This window comes from Dipteris shenzhenensis, chromosome 1 (assembly GCF_047967505.1).
Source record: "Dipteris shenzhenensis isolate YYH24624 ecotype China chromosome 1, Dip_SZ_1.0, whole genome shotgun sequence".
NCBI classification, from domain to species: domain Eukaryota; kingdom Viridiplantae; phylum Streptophyta; class Polypodiopsida; order Gleicheniales; family Dipteridaceae; genus Dipteris; species Dipteris shenzhenensis.
This window is the reverse complement of record NC_141596.1, coordinates 13,586,035-13,608,643: the sequence shown is the minus strand read 5'-3', so window position 1 is coordinate 13,608,643 and position 22,609 is coordinate 13,586,035. Positions and strand designations below refer to the sequence as shown.

General features: G+C 41.6%; 1 protein-coding gene across 2 annotated transcripts in view; it reads right to left on the bottom strand.

Annotated features, from left to right (window-relative positions):
- The window catches only part of LOC147905418 (receptor-like serine/threonine-protein kinase At1g78530), a 47,447-nt gene extending 43,608 nt beyond the window's left edge, over window positions 1-3,839 (bottom strand). For both annotated transcript variants that reach the window (XM_087380795.1, XM_087380801.1), the window contains exons 1-6: window positions 3,611-3,839; window positions 3,294-3,429; window positions 1,280-1,351; window positions 1,086-1,157; window positions 910-981; window positions 674-745 (exon numbers count right to left, since the gene is read on the bottom strand). In XM_087380795.1, coding sequence (XP_087236921.1) covers window positions 674-745; window positions 910-981; window positions 1,086-1,157; window positions 1,280-1,351; window positions 3,294-3,429; window positions 3,611-3,692 — 506 coding nt within the window. In that variant the 5' untranslated portion in view covers window positions 3,693-3,839. The remainder of the gene's footprint in view (window positions 1-673; window positions 746-909; window positions 982-1,085; window positions 1,158-1,279; window positions 1,352-3,293; window positions 3,430-3,610) is intronic.
- Window positions 3,840-22,609: the final 18,770 nt, after the last annotated feature.

Here is a 22,609-nt window from a genome sequence, read left to right as displayed (position 1 = left end):
CCTTTTATAGGCTGTTAGGTCAGCCTGGCCGACTTGGTCAACGCCGACCATTGACCTTGGTTGGCTGGTCAATGCCGACCGTTGACCAAGCCGGTCAAAGGACTCGCCGTGTTGACTTTTAACTAAAAGTCAAATCTGTGCTTTTTGACCTGCGATCATGTGGGGTTGACTGCCTGTTGACTGTGTGCTGATTGCTGACTGCGCAAGGCTGCCTGCATGGCTGTATGGATGCCTGCGTGGCAGTTAACCTGGCTGCCTGCGCTGGCACCAGCTAGCATGGCCACGGGCTTGTGGATGCCCATGACAAAATCACCTCAGCTGCTTGTTAAAAGAGGATGGATTTTTCCTTTTTGCTTTTCTTTTAAACACAGACCTAAATAACAGAATGACAAAGCAAAGTATAAGCAAACTGAACTGAATGCATTTAACATTGGAGAATCTAAATGACAGTTCACCCTAGCATTGAATTTATCATCGATAATTGTATCAAATTTATCAAGCTTATCAGGATCAGAGTCTACTAAAACTACACCAATAAAATGTACATTCCCAATGCCAATTAGCATCTGCCATAAAGAACGCTTGAATTGATGGTAGTGTCGTGTTTCTACGACGTACCCTCTCAAAACTCAAAGGAAATATTAAATAGAAGCTTAAAAAGAGGGCTACTTACAAAGTTATAAGAGATGGAAGATTGCCAAAATTCAATGGTATAGATCCTGTGAAGCCATTGTTCTGCAAATACCTGTCAATGCCACTCCATCAGTTCATGCGCATATTTATTATCATAAAAGCAAGCAGCCGTGACAAAATATTTAGGGCATGGATGAACCAAAAAGTAATTTTATAATCGCATGTACTATAGTTAGTCCATCTGTTTCTATCACAAGATGGAGATATAATGCTTACAGAGCTTGAAGAAGCCCATAGCTCCCAAATTGAGAAGGTAGACTACCACTCAAGTTGTTATGATGAAGACTCCTGTGCAAAAACTGTCAACTCAGCCCCGGAAAGGATGCAGATATTTGCAAAAAAATGATACACCAGATTCAAATCAGTTACATTGATCAAATGCACTCTCTTACAGGATTCTCATGCGTGTACAATTTGCCAACTCTTGTGGTACATTTCCATGAAAGTTATTATACTGTAAATACCTGGAGCAACAGATGAGCAAATTTTCAATATCTCCTACAATTCGCAAGGATGGCAACTTCCATCTTGAAGATCAGAAAAAGAAAAAATACATCAAGATAGTTATGGATAGACTTAGGCTTACAGTCTGTGCAATTTCGTTAGACCTCCTAAATCTGGAGCAAGAACTCCACTTAAGTTACTACCAGCAAGGTCTCTGCAAAATTACCATAGGGAACAAGACTTTTAGAGAATCTACAGTAAAAGCTGTAAGATACACTTCAAAAAACAATTTACCAACGACTTACGACATGCGAATGGTATCACATCTTATTTGCCTCCATTTAGGTTGTGATGCCAACCTTTGAAGGCATGCAGGATTACCAACATCTGCTGGTCATATACATGGTAATTGAGCACTTTATCAGCTAGTTTTCTCCTTTCAAAAGCTATCAACAATGCTCTTGCCTTAAAACTGCCCCTAATCCTTTGCCCACTCATCTCCTTTACGATGAATGACCATGAAACAGAGTCCAAACATCTCAACGCTAGTGAATGAGTCAAGTTTCAAAGCAAAATTTTAGATCTTCAACTTAGCTGACTCTAGTTTTGCCTATAATATGCTCAACATATTCAACCTCTTCTACCATAAAGATGCATTGGCTGGGCTTCGCATAAAACTGCTGGTGGGAATATATTTTTCATCAGTGGCTGGTGCATTAGTCAACCCAAAGGTGATTTATGTAAGGTTGTCTTATGCTTATCATGCATGCTCACCTTGATCTTGTGGTATCCTGATGTTAGATCAATCTGCATGAAATACGAAGAACTCTCAAGTTAATCCAACAAGTGAATCCTAGGGATTAAAACCCTATTTTGATGGTGACCTTGTTGTGATCTCTGTTATCAATGCACATGCAAGCCATCCTTCTTCTTAACCAAACGCCGTTGGCAAGGCAAAAGCAGCAGTTCTATGAGAAATGAAAAAATTTCACGTTGTCCCTATCCCAGTATAAATTCCTTACCACATTTAAAGCATGAACTTGGCCTTTTCCCTGGTGTCCATGATGGCTCTTGAATGTCCTTTAATCCCTGATTTTTCTGGTGTAACATTACCTTTGCTGCAAAATTTGCGTCCAGCTGTTGGTACAGCTTGGAGCAAGGTATTTTGTTGCTTTTAACTGTTGGATACCTTGGAAATAGAGCTGATGTGACCTTCCTATCGTATGCCATTCAAGCATTTTGGGCTTCTTGTCAGACTTCCGTATGCACTGCCCTCAATTTGCTTGCACTTAACCTTGGCTTTGCATCTCGCTTGATGGTTGAGTCTCATAGGCTCTCACATCAGATGCCAAGTGAGGTATAATCCCTAAAATGCAACCATTCATGTATATCCTGCACGAAGAGTCTCCAGAACAATTGTGTGTACTCTTGGACCATGCCAGTCTAGGCTAATGCATAAATATATCAGCTCCACGAATGAGAATGGAATTGAAAGGGTGACTATCAAGATTTAAACAAGTCCCGCAGGGGTCCCACATGACATTCAAGCACTGCACGGTGAACTTGGCAGACACCTCACCTTGAACTTTAATTCACAATGACAACCTCCCGTTCAATCCCAAGCCTGAGCACAACAGACACGTCGGCGGAGGTATTAAAGAGTGCACGCATCCAGGTTCAGATGATTAACTCTAGAATACATATCTGATCATACAAGGAGTTTTTCACGTCTCTAACCAACGCATTTAATCTAACAGGAAGGCCATGCCGATTTAACTTGGATCTGCAGAACGTATAGACATGTTTTCATCGTTCGATAACCTAAATACCCTATTCAAGAAGGTAGATGATGAGGCAAAAACAACACTACCCTAAATTTGCTAACTGTGGCGGTGTAAGAAACGTGGGAAAAATTAGAGATTCTACAGTACCCCATGCCCAATGCAAAAGATGATGAACCAAGTTGTCGGCCCCTCTAGAATTCACTCCGCATTACTTCTGTTGGCTTAAACCTGATCAGAGGGGAAAAACGTGATCTATCTGGTCATCAGTGGTCACATTCCTAATGAACAGTTCAAAAGGAAACTGGAATCGCTCCAACGAACATGCCAGAAGCGATACGAAAAGGGCGCAGGCGCGTCAGCGTAACAACTTACATCGAAACTACTTTTTTTGACCGAGCGTCGCACCAAATGCCTGTCCAGTTGCACGGAAATGTGTCTGACGGATTCCAGTCAGCTAAAACCGCTCGACTGTCAATCACCGCTGCTTTGAAGGCCAGTAAGCTCGCTCCTGATTAAAATGAAACCAATGCGATGTTGAGGTCCACATGTCCTCTTTCCTTTCGTCTAGGGACACTACTCAGGAAAGACGCATGAATTCAATTTTACTTGTATCGAGAGAGATTCCAGCAGCCATTATGTCACAGTGCAAGAACAATAAAATGCATGTAGTTTATAGGAGCACACCGTACCTTCCTGCGATAATGCTTCGGCCGAAGGTGAGCTGAGCAAGGTAAACAAACAGGCAACGAAAAGCAGCGCGAAATGGGCCATTTCATGCAGGGAGGAGCTTAGACAAAGAGTTGCAGGAAGTCGCAAGCAGAAAAACAGGTTAGCTGATTTGGGTAGAGAGTAGTGGGAATAGGGGGACACGGGAGGGGGATTCGTTTCTGGAAAGAGGTGGGGTGGATGATGATGCTGGGGAAGAGGCAGGGATGAAAAGAAGGGGTTGACTGAGAGGAGGGAGGAAGGGAAAGGAAGCGATTCACGAGCTGATGAGAGGCGAGGCAGACTGAGAGCAGAAACTGCAGAGCGTACATGCAACGTGAGCACTGAGGAAGTGGTCGGTGAGGTAGCAGTCACGAGCAGTTACTGCAATAGAGATATGCGAGCGTGGATGGCATGTTGAGAACTTGTAGAGAGGAGTGGCGACAAACTGGGGAGGACAACAACTGAATACGTAAGAGTTGTAACTCCAGACGAGGGCACTGGGCAGCACGATTCATTTTCCGGAATCCGTATCCATCATCTCATCATCACTCACGCTCCCTGGCTCCAGCTGATGATGCTTCCTTCGCCTACGTGCTCCTCCCATCATCACCCATCATTGATTCATCGCGTGATTCGCGTCCCGTCGATCGCTCACAGCCTCGTACGACGACGATCCACTGCTTGTGTATATCGTGTGTCATTGTCATCGTATGATTTTGTATCTAACGCTCTTCGGATTTATCGCTCTTATTATCATCCCTCTCCTGCGTATCCAATTCACGGCTGCAATCTCTGACTGTATCAATTCGTCTCCACTCTCCAACTTCCAAGTCCAAGCTCTCACAGGTCGCCTCGCCATATTCTACACTCGCGAGTCGCTCGAGCTAGTCACGCGATCTCGGAAAAACTAGATAATGCTGGCTGTGAGATGCAGATTTTGCTGCAGCAGCGTGCCTCCGGAGTCCGCTTTTGATAACGATTGATCCGCAGTTAGTGGCTCAAAGCATCACAAAACATTCGCGGATCTCTGATTATCAATTCGACAGCCTTGTCGAGATGAGCATCAAGAAAAAGCACAAAGTTTATGGTCCACTTGGCTCTTGTCATCAGCGATTCATTACGCTCATGCTGCAGCCTCATCAATCTTTGCGTAATTGCTGCCACGCAACCAAGTTGATCTCGAATCTCGAGTCTCTAAAATGTAGCAGAATGTGGAAGGCTGGCAGTTTCTTCCCCATCATACTTTTAGATGTGCAACCTCCCGACTCAGCTAGTGCAAGAACTCACACCCGGCAGCTACAGATCGCGATCCTCGACCTGATCTTCACATTGAAGAGCACGGCCATTGCCAAAGAGGAAATGTGGAGCGGATCGTGGCTTCCATAGCCACTCCATGCTTGGATGGGAGCTCCAACTGGCAACACAATTCTAAGATGGAGCAACTCTCGAATCTAGAGAGAATCGCCAATTCCCAGGAGGAAACTGGGCCCACCACCAACTAACCAGAGGTCATGAGCTTGATGCCCCGGTTTTTGACCCACAGTGGCAACCGGTGTCAATTTTCGGCCATCAATGGCAGCAGCAAGGCAGCGCATCCCTCAATTGGAATTCAAGTCCATTCACACCTGGATTGCATGATTGGTAGATTTAAAGTGCACGACATGTGGCTCGTTGCCATTGGTGCACATTTGTGAGACACGAAGGGTGCTCTACGACGGGTACCACTGTTCTCTAGGCATGGACAGACCGTTGGATGGAACCCAGATCTAAGGTTGGAGACAGTCGAAACGCACACGCCATTCGATTGAATTGGATCTAAGGGTGCTTGTTTGGCACAGGCGTCGGTTGGTGGGTTTTGAAAATCAGTGGTTAAAGATTACATGATGGCAATTCTAGGCTCCGCTAAACCTTGCCATTGACGAAGTAGGGATCAACTAGAGGACACCCTTCATCACCGAGCGGGTAAAAAGGGTCAACAAGAGGCAAATGGTGAAGCGGCGGATTCGACAAGCCATGTTTACCTGGAGGTGAAAGGTGGACTTGAGTAGATTTTCAGCCATCAAATGTTGATTATAGGTTCGATGGAGATAGGTTGTGTGCCATTTAGCAAGCTTGTGTGAGTAGGGCCCACAATTACCCCTCAATTTACCATTATGAAAGGGGCTCAATCTAACGACTCAAATTCATTTTTCGCCAACTTGAGATGGATAGTATAGCTTCCATCACCATCTTTTTTGCATGCCTCAATCCAAGATTCCAGGTAAAGCCTTCAAAATCAGGGGACCCAAGTCCCAAATTATCCCACAAGAGCTCATACTTCTAGGTCCTAGCATGTTAAGAGGGATTTCCCACGACACTGCCATGGCTGGATGTCTAGCAATGCAAAGCTCAAACGAGCATTGAAGAACTGTTGATGTTAGTTAGAGGCTCTTTCATCAAATTGCATGGAAGATCAAAGTCTACAACACACATCAGGCACCGATTGCCTTCCCTACACAATACCACAAATTCTAAGAACCACCTATGTGTCATAAGATCACTCCATTTAAAGCTCAAAATCTACTAGCAAAAACTCATGGCACCCTTAATGGTCTCAAACATGCATCCCCATGCAAAGGGGAAAATTCCTAGGCTTGGGTTAAGGGGGAGCTAGGGTACCCAATAGTTCTCATAGGCTCCCAATCTCTATGAGTCCGTTAATCAAAGTCATCATACCAAAGGCTACTTGCAATGCCAACTCTAACGTTTGATCATTCAGTTGCCTTGTAGCCCAAGACCTAGTGTTCAACCTATTAGTATTGTCAATTGTCGAATGTTCTACTCGATTGAGCTCACCGCCAAGTTGAGTTCTCTTTGCCAGTGCTTGAAAGAAGCAATTCTTTGATAACCCCGGTAGTGCCTTGAAAGAAGTTGCTATGACAAAGGCAATTCCTTGAAAGACTTGAAAGAAAAACCTCATGACCAACCATGTTGCAGGATGGGGAGCCAAGGGAAACGGGTCGTCGTTGTTCTGTGAGGCACTGGAAGAGAACTCAACTTGGTGTTGAGCCTCTCGTAATTGCGCACAACCTTTCGCACTGGGGAAGGAACTCAACTTGGTGATCAGCTCTAACACACTGAGAGCATGCGTCAGTGTGCTAAAGCTCACCACCATATTGAGTTCCTTGTCCGCTGTCGAATGCTATGCTCGATTGAGCTCACCTCAAAGTTGAGTTCCCTTTTCCAGTGCCTTGACTTATGAAGTTGTTATGAAAAAGGTTATTTCAATTACGAGGTGCTCATATTATCCCCTGCATACGAGGAGTTCCAAGTCAAAATTGTAAGAAAGTCCTACATACGATAGCACTACGAGGTGCTCGTATTGTCCCTTGCATACAAGGCACCTAGTCAAAAGTGTAAGAAAGTGCTAATAAGGGCAAAAAGTGACACCTAGTCCTGCCGTAGTGTTGGTGTTGACAAGTGCTTAAAGAAGTGTCACAAAAACAAAGTGCTAGCATCTTTGTATGCAATCTGTTTTGTTAAATTTTTTCTTTGGATGTAATTTATTTTGTTTCAATTTTGATGTAATACTATTATTGCAAAAACTATCGAATGTAATTTCTTTTATTTCAATTTCAATGTAGTACCATTATCACCAAAACTATTGTTGGCTGTTACTTCGGTAGTGAAAGTGGCTCTAATGAAGAACAAATGGCATATTTCTGCCCTCGTTTAGATTTTAATGCAACCATAGGGATCGTTGCACAAGAAATTGTTGAAAAAACTATTCTTATTGTAGTGAAAATGGTTCCAATAACCAGCGCAGTGCTTTAGAACTATGATAACTCCAATAACCAGCACGGTGGTTGCAAGAAAACTATACTAAATTGTAAATGTCTACATTTTCCTTAGCTTGGAACTAAAATAGCTCCAAGAACGTATGCGATGGTTGAGAAATTGTTACACAAGGAGTAATACGACTAAAATATCTCTAAAATAACGCTATTTTCCTTGGTTTAGAACGAAAATAGCTCCAACATCCAACGCAGTGGTTGTGGATATGGACCTTGAGGAGTCCCATTAGAGATTGACATGCCACGGTGGTCTTCATGCCAACATGGTGGTCTCTCCATGCCAACATCATTGCTTGAACCAGCATGGTGGTAAGCAAAGCAAAAGATTGTGTTGTGCAATAATAGATGGCGAAGCTGCGTAATGACAGGTGGCAAGGTAAAAGTTTTGTGTTGTTGTCAGGCCAACACTGTTGTGCTTGAACTAACACGATGGTCAACGCAGCAAAAGATTGTGTTGTACAGTGACAGATGGCGAAGCTGCACAAGCAAACATGGCAAGGCAAAGGATGTGTGATGTAGTCAGAGAGCAATAGTCTCTATGCTCATGAGTAAATGCATAAAGTGCCATGTGTCGAGCTCTACGCTATTGACCATGATAAGATTGTCTCATTATTATGCCAGTACGCATTCATGACGTCGAGAAAATTTCCGGTGAGAGCGTAGGTTCGCGCAAGGTTCAAATATTCACCCAAAAGCACATCGCATCGTGGCCCCACAATGGCCCTGAAAATAGTTTGGCTACACCCAAGCAAACGTTGACCCACCCAAAAGTACCCCCTAGCTTGGACATCACCATCTTTTTTGCATGCCTCAATCCAAGATTACGGGTAAAGCCTTCAAAACCAGGGGACCCGACTCCCAAATTATCCCATAAGTGCTCATACTTCTAGGTCCTAGCATGTTTAGAGGGATTTCCCATGACACTGCCATGGCTCGAAGTCTAGCAATGCAAAGCTCAAACGAGTGTTGAAGATCTGTTGATGTTAGTTAGAGGATCTTTTAGCAAATTGCATGGAAGATCAAAGTCTACAGCATACATTAGCCATGCTGACTGCCTTCTCTATAGAGTACCACAAATTCTAAGAACCGCCTATGTGTAAACTATTCTCATAAAATCACTTGATTAAAAGCTCAAAATCTATTAGCGAAAACTCGTGGCATCCTTAATGGTATCGAACATGCATCCCCATGCAAAGGGGCAAAATCCTAGGCTTGGTTAAGCACGAGCTAGGGTTAGTTCTTATAGGCTCCCAATTGCCACTAGTTGTTGCTAACCAAAGCCGTCATACCTAAGGCTACTTGCAATATCCATCCCTTTCCATAATTTTTTGATGTTAGCTCTTGTGTCCACCTAGCAATTTAATTCTTATGTAGTTTGAACATGGTGTTTTTTTGACCTCTATGACATGCATTTAAAATTTTAAACCCCTCTAATTTTACTACATTTAAGATTTAAAGCTTCGCTTGTGATCATCTTTTACTTTTATTGATTTGTTGCTTAGGGTAAACCCTTCCTAAGCTACTCCCTAATGGATGGCTTGTAGTTTATATTATCTATACCCTTATATATCTTTCCTCCACGACCATGCATGGCATGGGGATATGTGGGTGGTGGTCTGGTAAATAGCTGTTACCCCTAAACCCCCTAACTGCACTAAACTAGTACTACCTTCCCAACTTAAACCCTAACCCCTTACCACTGCCCATGTTGTATTCTTTGTAACGGTTTTTTCTCCCCCTCCTTCCTTATTTACGTCCCTTTGGAGTTCTTCTCGCTTGACCTCTTTTCTTGCTTATGTACTCTTAAGTTGCACTTCTCTTTAAGAATCTACACTACCTTGGCCAAGCCTTGGCCTCTCACTCGTACCCTCGCTATTAGTGCTACTGATCGAGTTGATCTGAGTCTTCACCTTGCAATAGATTATCATTCTCTTGGACTATTAGTAGCTTCGACCTTTCACCTTGTCAAACACTGGCTTTTGGCTGCTCCTCATGACCCAATGGTAGCCTCAGTTTCTCTTCAAACTACCTCGATGGCTTCTCCTTGGCTTTTAGTCACGTTAGCTCTTTAGTAGAGCATATTTCCATGCACTATCTCTCTTCCATGTGCTTTAGAGCTTTTTGCCACGACCCGGCTTTCCTCTAAACGTACCCTTCTCTATACTTTAATTGCTCCTCTTATCTTTATGCAGCTCCTTGCAAGCTTATCGTAAGCTCTAAGTCCTCTAGTTCTCTCTGCTACTGTGTCATCTCTTTCCCATGGTGACTTTACAAGCTCCTTGTGCACTTTGCTTGAGTACTCGCTTGTGCCCTTGAGTTCCACCATTTGGTTTCATGTATCTTGTAGCTCCGTCTGCTCTAGACCATCCACTCTTTTGGCCTTTTGTTCGCTCCCTTTGCACACTCAGTCTGATTGCATTTCCTATTGGCAGCTTGCTGCTCGGGCTCTACTGGTGTTACGTGCACCTACCTTACTTGGGAGCTTCCCCCTCGTGGTCTTAGCTATTTAGTCGACCTCTTTCGTCTTCTAGGCTTAGTAGATCTGCTTCTACAAAAAAAAACCCTCAGCATGCTTTAGACATTCATTTCCACATTTATATGTACAAACATTCTTAAATATATATACACATACTTTTATATTTGTTATAATTTTAACTATGATTAAATTTATTTAAATAGTTCATTAGGATTCCCCACTTGCATATAGCTAGATTCATTTTCATTGCATTCAGTCTTTTCATTTAATTCAAAAAAAATTTACACACACACACACAAAATTCTATCATACCTAGTGCTTTGTTTCGTTGTTCATGAACTCATTTTCCTATATATATATATACACTTTTTATCATTGTTAGTTAGGAACCCCCATTTGATGGTTGCTGTCAAGAGGCTGTCAATGTATACCCCCTTGCCAATTTTATATATTATATATAATATTTTTTGTTACACACACACTTGTATGTACTTTATTAACTTTGTCTTAAATCTTTCTTAAGTTTATGTAAAAAATATTTATTTACATTCCAAGTTTTTGCCCCCCATTTTTTTCCACAAATTTTCTCAATAAAAATTTCTCACATATACACTTTCCAACTCCACCCCCACCCCCCCAACAACCCCAACCCCCAACCCCTTTTTTCTTAGTCCTTAATAATATGTACAACCCAACTACCCCCTAGATATGGGACTACCTTTAAGATTTTTTAATGTTTTTAATGATAATTTTTAAGTTTTGAAGAATGATATTTTTAATATTTCTACCCCTTTACTTTTGTACCCTCCCTGAAGGTGAGTTGAATGAATTTTTTCTTTTAATTAGTTGGCTATTTTCTTTTAATGGTTGGCATTAAAAAAAAAATTTAATCCCATATATATATATATATAACTGTCTCTAATTAATCCCTTTGTCCACTTTTTTGCTTGATTCAAATCCCTCCTAAACTCAATCAAACAAACCCCTAAACCCCCTAAATGCACTACAATTAATAAAACCATCCCAAAACTCCCTCTGGTACCACCAACCATGTTGTTGCATGGCAGTTTTCTTTGTAACGCTCCCTATACTTTATATTCTACCCCTCCTTACTCGTATTCATCCTCTTGCAACTATCTTTTCATCCTCTTTCGTAACGATGTCGCTTTCTATTGCGTTAACACAACGCTCTACTTGCCTTTTCTCTTGGTTGCCATCCTTTTCTCAAGTTTGCTTCCCTCCTTGTCTCGACTTTCTTGTTGGCAACAGCTCTTCCTCTTCGCTACTTGTGCACTTCCTTGGCCATTTCAGTAGCTACGCACTTCACTTAGGTGATCACACATTAGCTCCTTCTCTGGATACCATTGCCAGGCATTTGTTTGTGTTGCTATGAACTTTTTCCCACAATTATGCTGTCTCCATTGGATTTCTTTCAGCCTTACACTTGCTACGGTCTCTTTTTACGATCTTTCCCTCCATTATTACATGATGGCTGGTATGCATTTTGCTTATGTGCATTTTTTAAGCTTATGGGCTTTTTTTAAAGTAGAGGCTCATGTGTATGTTCCTCCTCGTTCCCATATGACACCCAGGTTCTTCTCTCTTTCTTCACCTCTCCTTCTTTTTGGCGCACCCTTTCTATGTCCCTTTGGTAGATTTTCATGAGCATGACACAAACAGCTACATCTACGTCCCCTTGGCTTTACACATGAGGCAAGTTCTTCGAGGGTTCTTTTACTCAGTTTCGTTACTTGGAGGGCTCTCTACTTTCTTATTTGCAATGTTTAGATGACTTGGCCTTACGACATTTTTTCTTTTGCTTCATGTGGTTGGCGGGTGATATTGAAGCCACTTTTTCATTCTTAGGTAGCTATTGAGGATTGAGGGATTGACATTCATGATCATACCTTCGATTTTCCACTTTTTCATTCTTGGGTAGCTACTGAGGATCGAGGGATTGACGTTCATGATCATACCTTCGAATTTGTAAAAAGCCTTGTCGCCTCTAATCATGAGTTGTAGATCCTTGGTTTCTCCAACTTGTGTGGCATTGCTTCTTTCGAAGGTGCTGGTTTGGCTGCACACTCTTGCATGATCTTAGTCCTCTGTTGCTCATTGTCTTGCACCTCCTTGCTCGGAAAGACTCCCTTCTCATAACCTCAACCGGATCTTGTTGGCTCTCGGTACTTCTACTGACTCTTGTTGTGCTAGCTACGTGACTCGCTCGTGTCCTGTAGCTCAATACTCTACTCTTGATAGCCTTGCTTGCCTGTTTTGTATGTGGGAACCCTTTGTGGTAACCGTCCATGTTGAAATTATATATATATATATATATATATATTTGTACATTTATTCATATTTATAATCTTACATATAATATCTCGATACTATAAGTATATTTATACGTATTCTTGTAGATATTTTTTGATGGCTTTGACTTTTAATAGCTGTCTTTAACAATAAGGGCTAATGCTTCATTATTTATGGTTTCATTCTTATGTATATATATTTATTCATGTATTTCATATATATATATATATATATATATATATATATAGGATTGGCTCTCTTTAGTTTATTATTGTTAACTTTCTAGTCCACTCCTTGTGGTGGCTGTCTTTGGTTATACAAGGTTTGCTAGCAAGTGTGCATTGCCAAACTATTGGCCTTATGCCTCACGCCCAACCCATTTTCCCTTACACACACCACGTTCCTTTTTATTTATGTACTATTATATTTGTCTTTGTAGTTAAAATATATATACATTTATGTATATAGGTATAATTTGTTTATTTATTTATGTAAATTTTCAAGTTCCTTACTCATTTTTTTCTTTTCATTTAATGTTTTTTCTTGTCTAAATCATTTCTTCTAAAGCAATAAAATTTTCCTTATAAATTCTATGCTACAAACTCATCGGGACTCTTGACAAAGCCATGGGCTGCTAGCAAAGGAGTTCCTCGACGGGTAGTCACAGTGCTATGCCTGAGAGGAGTCAGGCCAGGGGTAGTCACAGGGGTAGGCCCCTGAGGTGTCGCGTGAGAGGAATCAAAGTCCTCTGGAGAATAGAGATCGTGATGTCTCTTCCTGCGAGGCTATCCATACTCATCGGACGTGCGATGTGATCCCATGTCTAACATAGACACAAACACGAAAATAAGAAATAAAAAACAAACATAAGCATAGGCGTAGGCATAGGCATAGGCATATGCTTGTGAAAAGAAGACAAAAAGAGAGGAAGAGAGAAGAGAAAGAAGAGAGAAGGAGGAAAAAAGAAGAGAAAGAAGAGAGAAGGAGAAGGAGAAGAGAAAGAAGAGAGGAAAAAATAAGAGAAAGAGAGGAGAAGGAGAAGGAGAAGGAGGACATGCATAGGCATATGCTTATGAAAAGAAGAGAAAAAGAAGAGAAGGAAAGGAGAAGGATATGCATAGGCATAGGCATAGTCATAGGCATATGCTTATGAAAAGAAGAGAAAGAGTGAGGAAAAAAGAAGAGAAGGGAAGGAGAAGGAGAAGGAGAAGGAGAAGGAGAGAGGAAAAGAGGAGAAGGAGACATATGCTCATGCATAAGCATAAGAGAAAGAAGAGGGAAAAAGAGCATAAGCATAAGAGAAAGAAGAGAGAAAGGATATGCTTATTCTTATGCATGAGCATATGAGCATAAAAGAAAAAGAGAGAAAGATTAAGCATAGGCAAATACATATGCTTATGAAAAGAGATCGAAAAAGGGGGAAGAGGGGGAGAAAGAGAGAGGAAAAGAGAAAAATGAGACATGCTCATGAGAGAAGAAAAGGAGGAAGAGGGGAAAAAGAGATTGAAAGAGGGAAAGGAGAAGGAGAAGGAGAGGGAGAGAGGAGAAGAGAAGGAGAAGGAGAACGAGAGGGAGAGAGGAGAAGGAGACATATGCTCATGCATAAGCATAAGAGAAGGAAGAGAGAAGGAGACATATGCTCATGCATAAGCATAAGCATAAGAGAAGGAAGAGGGAAAAAGAGCATAAGCATAAGAGAAAGGGAAGGAAAGGATATGCTTATTCTTATGCATAAGCGTAAGAGAAAGAAGAAAGAAGGAGAAGGAGAAGGAGAAGGAGAAGGACATGCATAGGCATATGCTTATGACAAGAAGAGAAAAAGAGAGGGAAAAAGAAGAGAAGGAAAGGAGAAGGAGAAGGAGACATATGCTCATGCATAAGCATAAGCATAAGAGAAGAAAGAGGGAGAAAGAGCATAAGCATAAGAAAAAAGCAAAGAAAGCATATGCTTATGCTTATGCATGAGCATATGAGCATAAAAGAAAAAGAGAGAAAGCTTAAGCATAGGCAAATACATATGCTTATGAAAAGAGATTGAAAGAGGGAAAAGAGAGGGGGAAAGAGAGAGAAAAAGAGAAAAAGAGGAGAAGGAGAAGGAGAAGGAGACATATGCTCATGCATAAGCATAAGCATAAGAGATAGAAGAGGGAAAGGAAACAAAGCATATGCTTATGCTTATGCATGAGCATATAAGCATAAAAGAAAAAGAGAGAAAGATTAAGCATAGGCAAATACATATGCTTATGAAAATAGATTAAAAGAGGGGAAAGAGGGGGGAAAGAGAGAGGAAAAGAGGAAAACAAGAAAAGAGGAGAAGGAGAAAGAGACATATGCTCATGCATAAGCATAAGCATAAGAGAAAGAAGAGGGAAAAAGAGCATAAGCATAAGAGAAAAGGAAAGAAAGCATATGCTTATGCTTATGCATGAGCATATGAGCATAAAAGAAAAAGAGAGAAAGCATAAGCTTGTGCTTATGCATGAGCATATGAGCATATGCTCATGCATCAGCATAAGCATAGGCAAATACATATGCTTATGAAAAGAGATTGAAAGAGGGAAAAGAGGGGGGGAAAGAGAGAGGAAAAAAGATTGAAAGAGGGGAAAAAGAAGAGAAGGAAAGGAGGAAAAAAGAGATCGAAAGAGGGGAAAAGAGATTGAAAGAGGGAAAAAAGAAAAGAAAAGGAGGGAAAAAGAGATTGAAAGAGGGGGAAAAAGAAGAGGGGAAAAGATATTGAAAGAGGGAAAAAAGAAGAGGAAAAAAGAAGAGAAGGAAGAGGAGAAAAGAGGGAAAGAAGAGGGAATAGGGGAAGAGAGGCTTCCTATGCTCATCACTACAGTTAGTGCTTAAGGCGCTAGCTGTAGACCAATGCAAATAACAAAAATAACAAAAGGAAAAAAGAGAAAGCACTTTCTTACCTGGAATAGTCCTGCTCCGGTGTTTTGTGGACTAGCCCTACAAAAGAGAGGAAACATACCATTTTTCAAATAACTAGTTAAAGGAAGGAGGAGTTTAAAGAAGCAACTTCTTAAAGGGATTGGATTGAGGAGACAAGGAGAAAGAGGAGGAAGAGAAATACAAAAAAGACTAAAAGAGGTGAGTCTTCTTTCTTTCACAAAATTTCGTTTTTTGTCTTTAACCCTTGAAAATCAAGCATGAAAACTAGCACATAGCCTTAGCAATACAAGGAGAAACATGCTTCAACACTCACAAAACGAAATCTCACAAAAAACGAACCTACATTGCTTAAAAAGACTCATCTTCTTGAAAAACTTCTTTTCACACAAGCAAAGAGGGAGAAGGGTGGAGAGGAAGCACAAGTGTTAGGAGAGGGGTTGAGTAGTGGTGAGGAGTGGAGAATAGAGAGGAGGAAAGCGAGGTCGTCGGATATAAGGTGGGAGAAGAAATTGCTTTTCCCACAATAGAGATGCTAAAGAAAGCGCCGTGCCACGGGGTTTCGAGTTTTAGCCCACAGTGTCACTATATAGTAACGCTGGTCAGTTGCTATATTGCGATGCTTATATTTAAAAGCATCGCTATATAGCGATGGAACAGAGCAAATCGTCGCTATATAGCGATGGAACAGAGCAAAACGTCGCTATATAGCGACGTTTCAGAGCACTTATTATTAAAAGCTAAAAAAGAAGCTCATAGGTGGCTATTTTATTATTGTTAATAGATTTCCTTGCAACTTATGTTGTGATTTTAGAAGTGTGTAGATGGAAGAGACGAGTGGAAGCTCATCAGATGATGTGCCAATGCTCAGGAGCACAAAGTGGCTTACGAAGAGGTTATATTATCATTGCACTCATTGCAAGCGAGAAGTACGACATCAATGTCATATTATCATGCACGACTTACGGATGTATGGGGAGGAGCTCGAACCAGTACCCACTGTTGGTGTTGTACATGTTGATGGATTATCGGTAAGACAAAGCTATTTGAGTTTGTGGTTAATATTGGATACTATTACGATATGAAACCTTGAGACAAGATCTTCTATTTACACAAAATCTTAAAATAGGATGATGAGGCTGACGAGGGTACACATATATCTTTACACTTTGAGCAAGACTATAGTCTCTCGGATGATGATGAGGGTACATGATGGATTCTATTTTTAGGGGCACTACATCCCATATACACGTGATGTCAGAGTCTGAGGTCAAAATGCGAGAGTTGCAATCAACACAGTTGTACGAGGGTGTTAGGATGTCTAAACTACATGCTTATCTCTCAATCTTGAATCTACAAGTAAAGTATGTGTGGTCAGATACAAGTGTCTCAGCCTTAATGAGGTTAGCTCCTGCATTAATTTGACTCATTATTTGGATATTGTTTGTTTTGAGAATCATCATGTATGGATTAGTGTACCGAATCATCATTATTCGAAGCCTATGTATGTTTGAATTGTGATAGGTTGCTTCAGAAGATGTTGCTTGCACCAAATACCATGCCGCATCAAGAGATGAAGCAAAGAAGATGCTAACAACGGTGGGTATGGATTATGATACCATCCATGCTTGCCGTAATGACTGTATTCTCTTTCATTGTGAGCATGGAGATTTGGCTAGTTGTCCAAAATGTGGGGAACAATGATATAGAGATGACTTGCAGGTCGGTAAAGATCTTGAGACACTTTCCCATCATTGCAAGAATATAGCACATGTTCCGATGCAAATCCATAGTGGAGTTGATGACATGGCATGCATCTCATCGGTCCACTGATGACACATTGAGGATTCTCGCAGATTGTGCAGCTTGGAAGCACAGCTTGGAAGCACATAGACAACCAGACTTTGCAAGGGAGCCACACAACTTACATCTTGGGCTCGCCATGGACGGCGTGAATCCTTTCGGGTTACGCTCAACATGGCCCATAGTCGTGGTGAATTACAATATCCCACCATGGCTAATAATAAAAAAGGGACACCTCATGCTTGCACTACTTGTGTCAGGGAAGTACAAGGCAAAAAATATGGACGTGTACATGGCACCTTTGATAGAGGAGTTACATATATTATGGAGAGGAGTGCAGGTCTTTGATATTTCCAGAGCTCCTAGACATACCAATGATATTTTGGTCAAGGGTATCTTGATGTGGACCATGCATGACTACCCAGGATATGGAGAGTGCGCAGGTACGTGGTTGTGTCTCTACATGTATAATATAGGATTATGCTTTCGCACGCATGTCTTATACTAACACATTCATGCCGCGTGCAAGACTTATTACAAGTGGGTACCATGCTTGTCCTGTTTGTGGACCGGGTTTAAAATTGCTTGCACGATACTCCAAATATATGAGGAAAAATGTTTATGAAGGTCATGCTTGATACCTTCTGCTAGACCCCATCTCGTGCGTGGAGGTCAGCTTGATCCACCACCATCATATTTGAAGGCAAGTGACTGGATTCAGGTTTGGAGGGCAAATGGAGAGGAACCTCCTCTTGGTATGAAGAGGCTATCGATCTTTCATGAGCTTCCTTATTCGAATTAGTTATAAATCAATCATCTTTTAGATCCCATGCATATCTTCAAGAATGTGGGGGCTACTATTTGGGCACACTTGTGGTTGGTTCCAAAGACTTGAGAGGAGTGCGAGAAGACTTGCGTGCTATGAATCGGATGTCTCGTTTGTGGCCCCAAGTGCATACTTCAGGAAAAGTTATCCTCCCGAAAGCAACGTGGATCCTCTCTACGAGGGAGTAGGTAGCGGTCAAGGCAGACATTGCCTCTTTTCAAACACCCACTAGGTACATGTGTTGCTTGAAAGGAGCATTTTCAAAGAACGATAAGCTTAGTGGGCTTAAGTCCCATGATTGGCACAAGGTCTTACAGGTATTCTAAGCTGTAGGATTAGTGTATCGATAATCGTGATGCATTGGCATAATTATGATTATGTTGTATTGTTGACATGACATCTTTGTTGCTTTGATAGTTCATCCTCCCAATTACAATAAAAGGGTGCTTACAAGAAGATGTTAGAAATGCTACATTCAAGATCATGTAAGAAAATAATACAACGTCTGTGCTCAACAGATAACAGGATCTCACATGCAAGAGAGAAAAGTAGATAGTATGGAGACTAAAAAATTTGATTACTGTAAAACTGATACAATAGATGGCGCTGCCTCCCAACCGTGCGCTCTTATGAGAGAAACTTCGATGGTGTGCTAGAAACAGTAGAAGATGGAGGCTGGATGCTAAGGAATCAGGGTTGCTGTAACCAGTGATGAAATGGGCTTCACGGGCTTGCTCTTATATAGCGACTAGTCGTAGTCGGTTAGACCCAATTGGGTAACTAACCCAGTCCGCCCAAAACGGCCGATTAGGGGTCATCCCCGAAATAGGCCACCGACCACACGATAGAACCATGGTGCAAAATAGATCAACACACCTATGGTCTCCATTCCATCTGAGATCATTTGGGGCTCCAAATGGGCCCGCAACTCGAGAGTGGACTGCCTCGGGAAATGCTCCATCTACCCTCAGTGCGATTAGTCATGGGATGCCTTCCCACACTTGCATGTAGCCTAGTTGGCAGTGTACTTACTTAAATTTTTGATAGGGTATCTCATAAATGGCAATTTGTAAAACACAATTTACTTAAATTTCTTAAAAAAATCACTTGGAGATTCACAAGAGTTGCATAGACTAACTCATCATACAAAAATAAGATTAGAGAAGACACACTAAGCACTTAAGAACTAGTAAATTGCGGCCATTTGGGAGAGCAGGAACCATTGGTATTTGACCAACAACGAGAGTCGGTGTCTAAAGAGTCGGCTATCCTAGCCCAGACCAGTGCAAACATAAGGGATATGAGTTGGATCATATCCGGTGGTTAGTAGGGCATTGTTAGAAATCAAATCGTGCTTGTACCTCGAATGACATCAATTTGCAGCATAGGCTCCAGGCTTGCCACTTGTCATCACGAGCCAAATTTTGTATAGGTTTTACGTGGGACTAACCCCCCTTTTTGGCCTGCCGTGGGTGCCTGCCGTGGGTGCAGGTCATAGTGAAGGCCACAACTAAAGAATGAAAAAGAATTTAGTTGGATTTTCTTTACCATTGGTTCCATTTGGTGGCTATCCCACAACCTGTTGGCCACGCAATGTGAGGTCCGCACGCCATGCATGGCTCGGCACGTGCCAACCTCCCAAGACCCTGCACCAAACCTGGCTGTATGCTCTTGCATCATTTCACCACCTTGGCTTTTTCGTTGGAGAGGCTCTTTGCAACCGTTTATGCTTGCTTGCTTCATTTTCGCCGTGGTGATGCCGGATGGGAAAGGCATTCTCCATATCTCAGCATGGGCTTGGCCAGAATATGTTCTTCGCTTCTACCAGCGGTGCTTTCCTCAGCAGGGGCAGTGTACAATGTTGCTCTGTTTCTGTAATGAAGTTGCGGATGGTTCAACGCTGCAATTACTATGTGGGTGTCTAGTGCCTTAACGCCTCCAACATGCCATTCTAAAAACGGGGTACAAGATGTCGTCCATTTCGTGAACTAGTACAGCTTCCTCATATGTTGGTAGCGCTACACAGTTTCCTTGTCCTGTTCCTGATTATGGGTGGCGATGTCGAAGAGAATGAGTTATCCGCGAATTCAGAACGGCAAGGCTTTGGAGATTCAATGGACACTAGTAGTGGGCAATTTGAAAACGGTACCGATTGGTTCTAGTTTCCATGCTTGCTTTCTTTGCAAATTTCATTTCGATATTCACGTTTTGCGTTTGGTTTTTTGGTTTTGTTGGTTGCTCATAGACATGATGAGCATAGCCGAGCAGGATGCGCTGAAGAAGCTACTTCATGTTACCGGGGTCATTTTTCCATTTCCTATGTTTGAATACGCTGTTCGCTTTCATGTTCTCTTTGTTTATTCCGGCCGATTCTCATAGTGGTTCCGTTGGTTTGTTCCTCCCGTTAAAATCGCACCTGGTGCTATAGATGTAGTCGAAGATTCTCAGAACCAAGCAACAACGTTGCCCTCAGAGAAAGGGAAGGCCAAGATTTCAGACGACGCTCGCGGAGCATACAAAACCAAGAATGAAGGTAATATTGTATTGGCTAACCTATTCGTATGCGGTGGTCATACATTCAATTCTTCGTTGTCCAAGCATAACTCAAATCTCCACTCAATGCCTTCTTCTAATCCGTCAACAACGGCGGGGGTCGCGGGAGTTTTAATCTCAACCATACGATTTAAAAACATCTTTAGACGTAATTTTAAATAAGATGATCACCGACTAAATTACACACTTTATTTCATGAATAAATAAATAAACAAAAAATTAAAAAAATAGAAAATACAGCCAAACCATGAGTCATTTTATTGCATCAAAATATATTTACAAGAGTTTAGAATTTATTCCATATAGAAATATTTACAATAACAGGCTAAACCGGTAACCCATGGCATCCATCTGATCCCAAAAAACTTCGTCGTCAGACAAAAACGGCATCAAAATTCTAACAACAGAAGCAGCACACAGTTCATTCTTTCTTCACGAACTGCACAACGCAGTTATTGAAAATTGCACCATTCAACACAACAACAGGCCTGCCGTGATACGAAAGTCCCAAAGCACGAACATCAACTGGTGAAACATGAGATAACTCGTCCAGCATCTGCGAATCATCGCCACTGTACAGAGCACCATAATCGAAATCATGAATGCCAATACCAAGAGAAACTTGTCCATCAGCAGCGACACCGGCAGGAAGAGCACCACCAGGAACAACACCTTCCGTAGAAGTAGAAGACTTCCCTCCATAATCGGCATTTTTTACAGAATCACCAATAGCACCATTAGCTAGATCTCCACCGTCGCGAAGACCACCCGCAGCAACAACAGTAGCAACTGCAACAGGAACAGTGGCCACCCGGATCAATTCCACCACCTCCAAAAACGACAGGGGAAGGAGAACCACAAACATCCGAAATGCCAATACAAGTATTATCAACATGAAAATTCCCACCACCAACCGCACCAGAAGAATTCCTACCAAAGAAATCAAGATCATCACAATGCTCAATTGCACCAGGAGCAATAGAAACATCCAGCTCCAAACCCGCAAAACATAAATAAAATTAAAACATTTGAACACAAAATCAACGAAAAGAAAAAAAACAAGAATCAAAACATCATAAATAAAACCACATACCTTTTGCAGAATTTTTACAGATCAAACCTGAAACATTTACATCTACATGTCAAGAAACAATCCCATCCACCTTCTCCAAACAGACCCTCATATTCTTCTCAAGAACCTTTGGATAGGTCCTCAGTGCACCAAAATCATCATACGGCTTTGAGATGATACTTTGAGCAATAACAAGTTTCAAGAAAAAGCCTTTTATGTCCATAGTATCGAGCTGACCCACCTCCTCGGGCACCTGACACAGACTCAGCCTAGTAGCAGTAAATACCCTGATACTCTTGTTCATTCTCCTCACACCACGAACACCAATCGTGGCCAACATAGAATGCACAAGATTGTTTAGGGACTTCTCAGACACCCAATTAATATTGAATCAAACCTGCACACACTTTCAAATCAGAACACAAACAAAACACACAAATGCAACACAACATACCTTTGTTCGAAAATTGTCAATAACTTGTAAGAATAAGAACTTGGAATTCGCAGAAGACTCGTCAATAGCAGGCAAATGCCATACAAGCTGAACATATGTGCGAACCACATCAACTTCGTGAACACGGACTCCAGGATGAAAATCGCTCTTCTGATAGCAAGTTAAGCTCACGACATAGTTTTTTCTCATCCTCTCGTTTATACCTGCATTACACCACTGAAACTAAAATCTAACCAAACATGCACAACAAACAAAATCTAACATGGACTACAATACCAACAAAACCAACCAGACATGCAGAAAAAAAATCAAGTTAGTATCAGAACGAAAATCAGATCTCAATACAGAATGAAGCGCCTTGCCACCTCGAATACAAAATCTGGAGAGACAATAATAAGCAAATCTCCTTTGAACACCACGAGGATGGTACATCGAGAAATCAATGTCATCCAAGATCTTAAGCTCCTCTCCCACACCAACAACACACTCCTTCTCATTTTCATTTGAAGAAATCTTTTGAACAGACCGATTCATCAAAATCACCACCACGTTCTATGAAGCCTTAAACATCGGATTCTTCACAATATCAAATGGGACTTCAGTCACACCCATAGATGCTATGCACACATCTTGAGCATGCCTCAAAATCTAATCAAAGCAATGAAACAGTCCCATAATGGACTCAGGAGGATAAAGCAAACCGTCCCATTTCACAACCTACAAGAAGAAGCTTTTCAATATTTCATTCAACTCACGCA